At 44.3% G+C, this 10,402-nt stretch overlaps 1 protein-coding gene across 1 annotated transcript in view; it reads left to right on the top strand.

The window, feature by feature from the left end:
- LHCGR (luteinizing hormone/choriogonadotropin receptor) overlaps positions 1-10,402 on the top strand; it is a 62,395-nt gene that overhangs the window by 2,859 nt on the left and 49,134 nt on the right. Inside the window, exon 2 of the mRNA XM_035903609.1 lies at positions 3,121-3,223. Within this exon, the coding sequence (XP_035759502.1) occupies positions 3,121-3,223 (103 nt within the window). The remainder of the gene's footprint in view (positions 1-3,120; positions 3,224-10,402) is intronic.

The raw sequence follows: 10,402 nt of genomic DNA, 5'->3' as shown, positions 1-10,402 counted from the left end.
GCGCGAGCCCGGGCATCCTTTGCTCCCCGGCTTCAGCCAGAACTGCTCCCTGTTCAGCCACTGCAAGACAGGCTTGGCTTGTAAATCAGACTTCTCACATTATTTTAACACAGGTGAAAAAGAGAGGGTAACATGGTCCTAAACCATCCTGGCAACAAGGCTTTAACACTGAACAGTTCCCAGACTCATCCCCCATGAAGATCTGTGCGCTGTGTTTTCCCTCCAGCTACAAGCAGCAGCCTGTAAGGTTTGGGTTTTTCCTTTTCTGTTCATTTGTTGGGTGTTTTTTTTCTTTTTTGTCTTTCTTTTCATTCCCTCCCAACAAATGTTCATTTATTCTCTTGAAACACTTCCAGGATTGCCTGCTTAGTTATTTACCCTTGATTTATATGGAATCAGAGATACTCAGTCTGCACGCTTGTCAAATTAATTTTTGGAACTTGCTAACCTATAAGCTTTAGGGATATTTTTAATTCTTTAATCTAGATATGAATATTGGAATTCTGCAGCTATTACATCATATTGTTCTTAGCTAAATTCTTTAAATATGCCTCACGTTTTCACATTTCTTCCTGGTTCTAACTAGGTGGCAAAAAGGGGAAGGACCATGTTTAGCGGTCCTTGACTGATACGAAATAGCCTGTGCCTGCCTTGAAGTTTAGGATTACAGCCTTGTTGAATTAAGTTGTTTTACCCATTCAGATCTGATTCATCCTTCTCTATTCTGCTGCACTTAACGTGTATTCATAAGAGAAAGCCAAATGACCAATATATTTCTGAATCCTGCCAGCCACTGTGTTTATAAACTGACCAGGTGCTAATTTAGCCCATTAGAGCAATTCTCAGCAGACCTTTCTTTTGCTATTATACAACCAAACAGATTCCTGTGATGGACAGCTGATAGACCTCTAGGGCTGGACTGACTCAAACACTGTTAAATATCTCTTGTGGCAAATTATTCTACAGGATAAAAGCAAAAGGTATGGCTATGGCTGGCCCTTTTTTTTTTTTTTTTGCCTGCCATTTTTTTTTTTTTTCTAGGTTTCCTGCCCTTCCCATTATTCTTGCAGTGCAGGAATGGTGGTTACCTAGCAGTTTCTTAGTGAACAGCAACTGTAGTCCTGCAGAAGCAGAACCGGTGCTCAAGCAGGTCCTGCCTCCCACCAAACTGCTGGGCAAAAAGGACTAAACCTTGTCCCAGGAGACCACCACCCCCCTGGCTACAGCACAGAGAGACAAACAGACCCGTTACACATCACAGAGCAAAACCCCAGGAGAACCAGAAAGGGAGCCACGGTGTCCAGCGCTTGTGCCTCCGTGGTGGGCTTACTCCTGTTCTCCCCTCCTTGCTCCACATGGATGTCCCTCGCCCTGCCCCAGAAACGTTCCTGTTTCTGATATATTGAATTTCTCCCCTTCTCCTCTGTGAAAACAGACACATAATTCATTTATTTATTCAACAATATCTGCCGCTTCTGTTACAAAATTACCCTTTCCATTTTGCAGAATCCCCATTGCCTCATTCACTTCTTATTCTTTATCCACTTGAAGTCTCTCTTATTTATTTTTTCCTCTTGTCCAATTTTCATTTCACCTTCTATCTTTGCTACTCTTATGCCTCCTTTAACATTTTCCAGTTTATTCTGTAATCTTTTCAGATCCCCTCTGAGTTTGATCTTTCATAATTCACATGTCCTTTGCTGCCCCTCTTCCCACTTGAAAGTCCCTGTTAGCTGCACCTGCCTTATTTTACTTTTACAGCAAAGTCCTGCTCTCATCCCAGTACAATGGCAAAACTCCTATTGATTTCAGTGGAAATGGGGCTCTTGCAGTATTTATGGCTTTGCACAATACACATAAGCCCTGGGTGGGGGGAGACAACATGATTAAGCAACACGGCATGACAGACCATGTTGCGCTGCCTATTAATGGGTGTGTGCTGTGTGTAATAAACGCGAGCCTCCGGCACACCTGAGGTGCAATTAATCAGCTCTATTGCACAACCTGAAAACTCTGATCATTATGAAACAGGTATTTAAAACATTAAAATGCCCTTTTTTTTTTAGTGATAGAAATCATTAATCAGAGCAGAGATCTACTCTTGGGTCCATGACTCCATCAGGCCACAGTGACTTTCCATCGCTGTTCCTCTTTACATTGCAGAAATAAAGACAGGATCCAGTATTTTGTTTAAATGGATAATTTCCCTATTTACCTCTATGTCTTTGTCACCAAAGGCGGGGGGGCAATATGTCACCGTGGGGACCAGGTACCATGCACATCCCCACGCCACCGTCTTCTTTGGTGAGGGAAGTGGGGGAAAACACAAGTGATGGAAGACATTCAAAGGAGCCGCCACAGCCAGCGTGCTGTAACTTTTGGGAAACACCACGCAGTGACAGCCCCCACACCACCTTCCTGCAGGCCAGCCTCCACCTGCCTAGGAGTATAGCGGGACCTTGCTCTTATGGCAGTGCAGTTGAGGGGTCTGTATGGTGTGGCATCCTGGGTGGCTTGTATCAGAAGAGAGCAACCTTCCCATTGGGTTGCAATACAGAGCAAATAAGGCCCATTTGCTCTCACATTTTGCTTCTCCTGCATAGTCATAGCTCCTCCACTTCTTGTGGCCAGAAGAAACAACGTATGGGCTGCTTGCCCACCTCACCTGAGAAGGGGCCTGTCTGAGCCCAGGGTGGGCTGATTCACCCAATTAGCATCCCCCAAGAGCTGTAGGAGCTCCTGCCTCATACCACCAGTCAAAGCATACATGGTCATGTCCTACCTATGAGGTGCTCTGGTCACGGTGGGGTGCAATCAGGAAGGTGTGCTGCATGCGACCACATTACAGCTCAGGCACCGCCTGCACTGGTTTTTGCACAGGAAATAATTGATAGCTGCTTTCAAAGTCTTAAATCCATTAAGCTGGAAATCACAACCCTGCTGAAACAGTAGCGAGCATGTTTTGCGCTACAGTACCTCACCCCATTTGCAAACCCCAGCACTGCATGCTCCTGCCAACACCCCCCTCTTTCCCCACATAGCTCTGGGCTCACACATAGCCTCTGGAGCTTTTCTGAGCAGATGCCTTCAGATTCACAGTTTAATATAATTTTCCTGTAGCCTTAGACTCCCAGATGCATTTTGATGGCCAGACCTCCTACCGCCTGTGTGCTCTCCTGCCGCGATCTGCAGAGGTGGTGAGGAGGAGGGAACGCAATAACGGGTAAGGGTGAGACAGCAGGCGTAGCACCTGCAGGAACAGAGGAACAGCCCCCCACTCCTGGCTGCACGCTGTAGTACTTTACAACAAACGCTCTCCCACCTTCCTTCCATCTCCCACCAGGCTGGCTGCAGTCGGACAGCAAGAGAGGCTGAAACCCACGTCCCCTCAACGGGGGCCGCATTGCACTTGCTGATGTCCCAGATAATTCTGCTTTAAGTTATCAGACCTCCTCCTGTGAATCAGCTTTTGAGTACCGAGCAAGATAAGTAAGAAACAAGTGATAACGGTAACACCAGAAATGAGTCAAGAAGCAGCTCTCACTCAACAGAGACTGAAGTTCTCTGTTGTCCGGTGCTTTTCCCCAACACAGAACGCGATGCAAAAGACCCAGTCCTCCAAATTCCCCACTTTACTAAATAGTTTCTTTCTCTCCACTCGCACTGAGAAGGGCAGCTCAATGCTATGTTTGTTTTCCAATTTAGGGCCCACGCCAACATGTTCCAAAAGTGTTGGCATTTTCATTTTGTTCAACTTAATGGAGGGTGACTCAAACCTTAAGCTGTTTGATTTTGGAAAGCAAATCAAATATACCGTGCAACAGAGGGTGAGGCATGCTGCAGCTCTATACCAGATATATATTTAAAAGCAAATCTCTATGTTTCCTTCCCAGAACAACCCAATCCCTGCTCCATTGTGTTGTACCTGCCCATTTCCTTTCTGAAGAGACCTACCACAAACTCCAGGCATCCGATAGATTCATATGCCTTCTATTTCTTTCTTTTTTTTTTTTTTCCTTTTTTTAATCACTGCTACTTTCTTCAAACTCCCTCATAGCCAAACTGGCATGACTCTCTATGCACTTTCTTGCGACTGCTGCATAAGCATAGCCAGAACAGCCGCAAAATGCAACCAGAGGTCCGGGGCTCTCGCTCATCCAGAGGAGTTCCTACTCGGTGCTGCAGAAGGAGCACAAAACCCCCCCTTGGGCCCCGAGACCTTTTGCATACACAGCAGGCTTTCTGCAAGTTAAGGGCTGGTGTATCCCACTCCATCAGTCCCTTTGCTGTCATGCCGTAGCGTGTAAGCACATGGGTAAGTTGCAGGTGGTGGTGATTTTTCTTTTTGGCATTAATTGGCTCTGCAAATCTGTAGCACATTTAACCATGCTAGATCCCAGCAAAGATTTTTGGGTTTATCATTTTTCCCCATGTGCAGACTGCAATGTTCTGGGGAAGCAGCAGAACATCAGAGACGGGCACCAGACATTTTGTAGCTAAATCAAAGCTCTCCTCTTTCATCAGGAGGAGGAATATTCTAGAAGGATAGTATATGCTGCAATCAGAGGTAGGAATCTAAGCATTTGCTTGTTAGAGCTGAATTTAGCGATATAGAAGAAAATAGTGTATTTTGTACAAAATACAACCTGAAATAGCAGGTTTCTAGGACTCAGCAGAACATTAGAATTTCTAAATCACGTAACCAGCTGGTAGCTCCTTAACTGTGCAATGCAAGAGGGGCAAAATTTACCGCAGTGCATATGGGCAGCATGATATCGAAACCTTCTTTGGAGGCTTCTGCTCTCGGCACAAAGGGAGCTGCACACCCTAGGCACAACCACGGGTGCTGGTGCAAAGCAGAGCTAACGCTAATGAAACTGCTGCAACAGGCGCTTGATGACCGTAAATCATCAGAGGTCCGTAATTTAAATGGTAGCACAGGAGCAAATAAAGGCTGAGGCAAATGATTTCAGGTAGAATTAGATCTGGGGAGATTAAAGGAAAAGCCCCACTGAAGAAGACAACTTCTGAGAGTCTCTTTGTTCAGCCTCTACCCATCTAATCTGAAATACTCCAACCTTTTTCAAAGTATTCGATTTTCATTTTATTTTTTTAAAACGTGAATCACTCTTTTGGCTGTGATTCTCTGCTCTCCAGCTAGTAAGAAAATTTCAGAAGTTTTTGTAGTAAATAGCTTCCAGCAGAGAACGATTAACATGAAGATTGATTGTGTGATTTGCCATAGTATATGGTAAATGTTTTCTGCAACTAAATAAGAAGAGCATGATCCTACTCTGTGGGAGGGCTGGTTTAACTGCTCAGAACATCCCAGGAAAAAAAAAAAAGATGCTGTTAAGAAACTATAAAAGAAGTACTAAATAGCGTTTTTCTTTTTCCACCATAGAAGGTCAGAACGACCTAGCACTGTTGCGGTAACATTTTAAGTCGGACAACGATAATTAGAGGTACAATACATTTCCACCTTTAATACTGAGAGAAAATACCACACTTGATATTCATCACGCCTTAGCTCGAAGCTATCGGTGCCCTTCAGCCATCCATGGCCTGAGGCAGTGGTGAAGACAGCTGAGCCCTCTACAGCCCGGTTGTGCTTCCAGGTGCACCTGAGCTACAAGAAGTTTATCTTGTAAAAACGTAGATACCCTCAAATGCACAATAAACTGTTAATTACGTTCCAGACTGCACTCCTCACACTCGCATCCTTTCACCAAAAATGATAATAAGCTTCTGCTTACCAAATACACAGCTAAAAACCTCCATCATAGGTCTGCTCGGCCCGTTTGCTTTAAAAAAAAAAAGAGAAGACATTTTAGGGGAACGGCTACCATATTGTTGTTCAGAACAAATGTGCAAAAATAAACAGCATATTTCAAGATCTTTGCACACGCGTTCCCATTTTCTGTGATGGAAAGAGCCTATTTCAGAGGAAAGCAAGCAGGGCACTTGTCCAGGACCTCAGGGAAACGTGCAAACCCTCCAGACTGTCCCTGAGAGAAGGAAAGGACCCACCTGCCTCAAGTCTCCAGCCCTCGCAGTGCAAAAATAACATGGCTTCAGCTGCTCCTGCAAGCAGCCTTGAGCGATTTCTCCCCCGCCATTACTGCAGCACTGCCAAGGAGAGAAGAGGGGCAAGGCTTCATAACTGAGCACCTTCAGATCAGGGGAATAGGTGCCCTTGAACTTCTCCTCCATCTCCCTCCCATGCAAAAGGGAAGAGAAGGGGGTCTTCAGACCTGGGAAAGGAGATGGGATGTGGGAAGATGCTGGAATTTAAGAGTTGTTTGGCAGCTTTTCATAAAATACTCCACGATTCAGTCTCACCTGGGGCTTTGCAAAGAGACCTCCAGTCAGAGAGGAGCTGGGGATAACTCTAATTTTCTTGCACATGGTGCAGGCATTGAGGAGGGGGGAGAGAAGCGTTCCAGGGTCAGAGTGCAAACAGAAAATACAGCCTGTGCACAGACATCCCCATGGGTGAAAGGAGGGGAGAAGTAAATCTCATCACACGTTCTCTTCTAAAGTTGGGACGGATGATCTCAGCAGCACACCTTTTTGGTTGGCCACGCAAACTTCAGCCCATTTTGGTATGCTGTAACACACGCTGTGGGAAGAAGATTCTTGGCACGCAGATGAGAAGACAGGGATGCTTGCTGACAGACCTTCAGCACACACACAAATCATCACACGCATCTATATACCTTTAAACACACTACCGTGTTGCCCTCACAGAGGGCTTGACACACTTTGCTGTAGTGGGGTGTTTGCTCAGCGTAGGGTTATCCAAGCCAAATTCCCTGTCTCAGGGTCCATACACCAAAGAGGGGTGCCATTTACTTACTGCATAGGCAACCATTTACCTGGAAAGTCATGAAAAGCTCCAGTTTAATTAGCAAAAGCCAAATTGGAAAGAGTAGGCTCAAGAGTGCTTCAGTCATTACTTCAGTCCCACTGACTTGCAGACAGATTTTCCATATGTGTTTATAAAAAAAAAAAAAAAAAAAGAAAAAAATCATAATCAATGCTGCAGAGAACCTATGGGAATGATTTCCCTGACTGGTTTTTCATTTCGCTTACACTTCTATAGCTGGTGGTATCTGTGCACTAACATTATTCTCCTTTCTGCTTTAATTTGGGCTGAGAGCCTTCTTAAACTGATTTTATGCTTACTTAAGAAACTATGTTACTTCCAGCAAGAGATGGCTTTTACTGAGAGCATTTCCCCCAATGACTTTTTAATCTCCCTACCCTTGACCTTTCAGTTCAAAATATTAAACAACTCACAAGCTATTACTTGTATTTATTAGACCATTAAAAGTAAAACCCACCTTGTCCCAAAAGTTATTTAGGAAAAGGGGAGCCCAAAGCGAGAAGGACTAGATAATTATAGTAGAAGAGACTGAACATAAGTGAATTATTCTTGTGACATTTTCCCTTCTTGTTACCATCTCTGTAATGAAAATGAGGTGTCAGAAGCTTCATTCCTCATACCCAAACTTTATGTGATTTCAGTTACGTGCTACATTAGTCTGAGGTTTTTCAGTATTTGGAAGTTAGGCCAGCTAGCCTTTCCTTTAAATTGCTGATTACAGACTCAACAACCCATGGGAGAGGAATAGAAAGCCCAGCTCATCAATGCACATTTCTTACACGGAGCTGATGCGATACCTGACTGCTGAGGAATGCATTTTAAGACCCAAGTCCGTGTCCTCAGCCTTAATAAACATATAGATACAGGAAATCTCATGCCACAGCTATGCCGTGCTCTGTCCCCATTAGAAGGCAGCACACTGAGAGAAGCAACGGCTCAGGGGGTCTAGAAAGAATTTTTAGTGAAATAGAAATTCTTGGGGGAAAGAAAAAAATTACTTCCAGAAGAAAGAGGTTTAAGAACAGCACCACAACTGCAAGATTTGGCAGCGCTGAAGGTATTTTAAATGAAAAAGCTATTAGGAGAATGGGACAGTTTAAGGCAATAGGTATCACAGTTATGTTTCAGACAAAAAAAAAAAAAATCATTAATTTACCTTTTTTTAAGTTCAAGTGGGCTGTAGAGAATTTGAAAGGGCCTATCAGCGCACTATCAGAAATACCTCTACGTCCAATGCTGCCGAACAGCAGCATTCATTCGTGTGCTTCTGCTCCACCCCATTCCTATATGAGGAGCTAGAGCAAATTAACTTGAAAGGCTGAATTTTGAGCTGTTGTCCAAAAGGGCAAAAAACATGTATCGGTGAGGAAGTGGAAGATGATGTTCAGGTGCAAGCCAAATATATTTAAGCGTTTGACTTACAAGTATAGAGTCAAAAGAAGGTGATAATAAAAAGTACATTTGAGGTAGGTCTTCACCAGTTATTTTACTTTGTGCTGAACTTTCTCAGAGCACCTGCACCAGCCTGAGGTGACGAAGAGCAGATGCCTGGGCAGCGGCTGGGTGTTTCATCCTTCCCCGGCAGAGGAAGGTCAGCTCGGTACAGATTATGTTACAGCAGGAAAGTGGAAACTCTTCTTTTGGCACGGTTCTCAGCCCCGAGAAAGTTTTATGAGGTCTGCTGTTATTGCTTGTGTTATTGCTGCCAGTATCTGGCCAAAGACGTTAAAAGACCTAATGAAAGGGCTCGCATGCTCACCAGCAGGGAGCTTCCCAGCGACACTTTCACCCGACCCTTGGCTGTGAGCAACCTCCTCTTCTTAGGACACCTACTGGAATTTCAAGGTCACCACGTTTTACAGCCAACCCCCTGTAATAAGATGAGGACGACAAACATTTCGCTTACTAAACCAGCAAAACTCGACATTACTTTCACACCACCCCATAGCACATGTTACGGCACTGTCTTGCTCTCTCTTAACAACCACAAAGAGATATCAGACATTTCCTAAGAATCAGGTTACAAAAATGTAGCTGAGACACATGCAAGGACATAAAAATTCCAACGAGATAAAAGCATCCCTGTTTACATAGCAATTCTGCTTCATTAGACTCAATGTTGTTTCATTATATTCAATGCCATTTAGTTTTGATGTTCATTTCAAGGCTGCTTATTTATACTGAGGCAGAGCGGGAGAAACAGTAAAAACTCCGCGTTGAATTCAATGTTGAAATGGGGTTTAATACGCAATAAGATGTATATATCGTGTTCTAGTTAAGAAAGCGTCACTGTTTGCTTACATATGTTACTATACGAACTATATCCTAAAAATCAAATTGGACTTCAGCGATCAGACACTAAATCCCGCAAGCAGAGAGGCTCTTGATGGAGGCTGCTCGGAGACTATTCAGAATAGAGGGAGATTTTTTTCCCCTATTTATGCATACTTTCTGCTAGCCGAGATTCACTCCTGTTTGGGGTTTTAAAGGCGGCTGTTTTTTTTTCTCAGGGATGAATTGCACTTATTAGTATTAATGCATACATCCATCTGGGGTCTTTCCTGGTGGCAAAAATCCAGGGGACGTGGGCTGGTACCCTGAGGCAGAACAGACTACCTGCTCCGCTGTAAAACTGCCTACTTTCTTGAAACGCTTTTTATCAAATTTCTTATATGCAGCAGCTCAAACCCACTAAGGGTTTAATTTTTCTTTTTATTGTATGCTATTTGCACATCTTGCTATAGGGTTTCCCTGAAAGTGCATAAACTTATTTTAATTGTTCCCAGCGCTGACACCCATTTAATTAAACGGTAGTACTAGAGCAAGATTTATTATACAGAAACAGAGACTTTTCTGAAGCAGTAATGGAACATATAATAGATATGTCACATTTTAAAAGCCTAATTAAATCTATTGTTTCTCTGTGTCCTCAGCATGTCTCTCTCAAGTGTAAGACAATTTTAAACGGCTGAGGTGTTTATTTCAATGATCATACGCGTCGGATCCACATTTAGGGTGGCTGCTTTTGGCAAAGTTAAAAGACTTTGGTGAGAGCGTGTGTGGTATGGGGAGCTGAATATAACTCAGATAAGGGAAAAGGAGAGAAAACAAGAGGATGTGTTTTGCTCTTTGCAGTTCTCATCTGATGTCCTTGGATGGGAAGGCTTGTCAGGCTTAGGGATGCAGGTGGAAATCCAGTCCCTTCCCCTCCCAACAGACACAGCTTTTTGGATTTTTTCCCCCAACAAACTGAGCCTGACCCCTACAGAGATGGGCAGTGGGGAGCTGTAGGAGCAGGGAGCCTTCTCACCTCACCGAAGAGCCTTTACAAGGCAGCAAACCACCTCACTAGGGTGGTGCAGAGACCGAGCTCCACCTGCCCCCGGGCAGGGAGCAGGGGTGGCTCCGAAATTGGCGAGGAGGGCACATGGGGTACAACGACAGCAGTGCTGGCAGGGGAGCGAGAGCAGGCACGCCAACGCCTTCCTTTGGAGATGCCTCCCAGGGCAGGCT

Source organism: Egretta garzetta, unplaced genomic scaffold, assembly GCF_000687185.1.
Source record: "Egretta garzetta isolate BGI_Z169 unplaced genomic scaffold, ASM68718v1 scaffold11, whole genome shotgun sequence".
NCBI lineage: Eukaryota > Metazoa > Chordata > Aves > Pelecaniformes > Ardeidae > Egretta > Egretta garzetta.
This window is presented reverse-complemented; position numbering and strand designations above follow the sequence as displayed.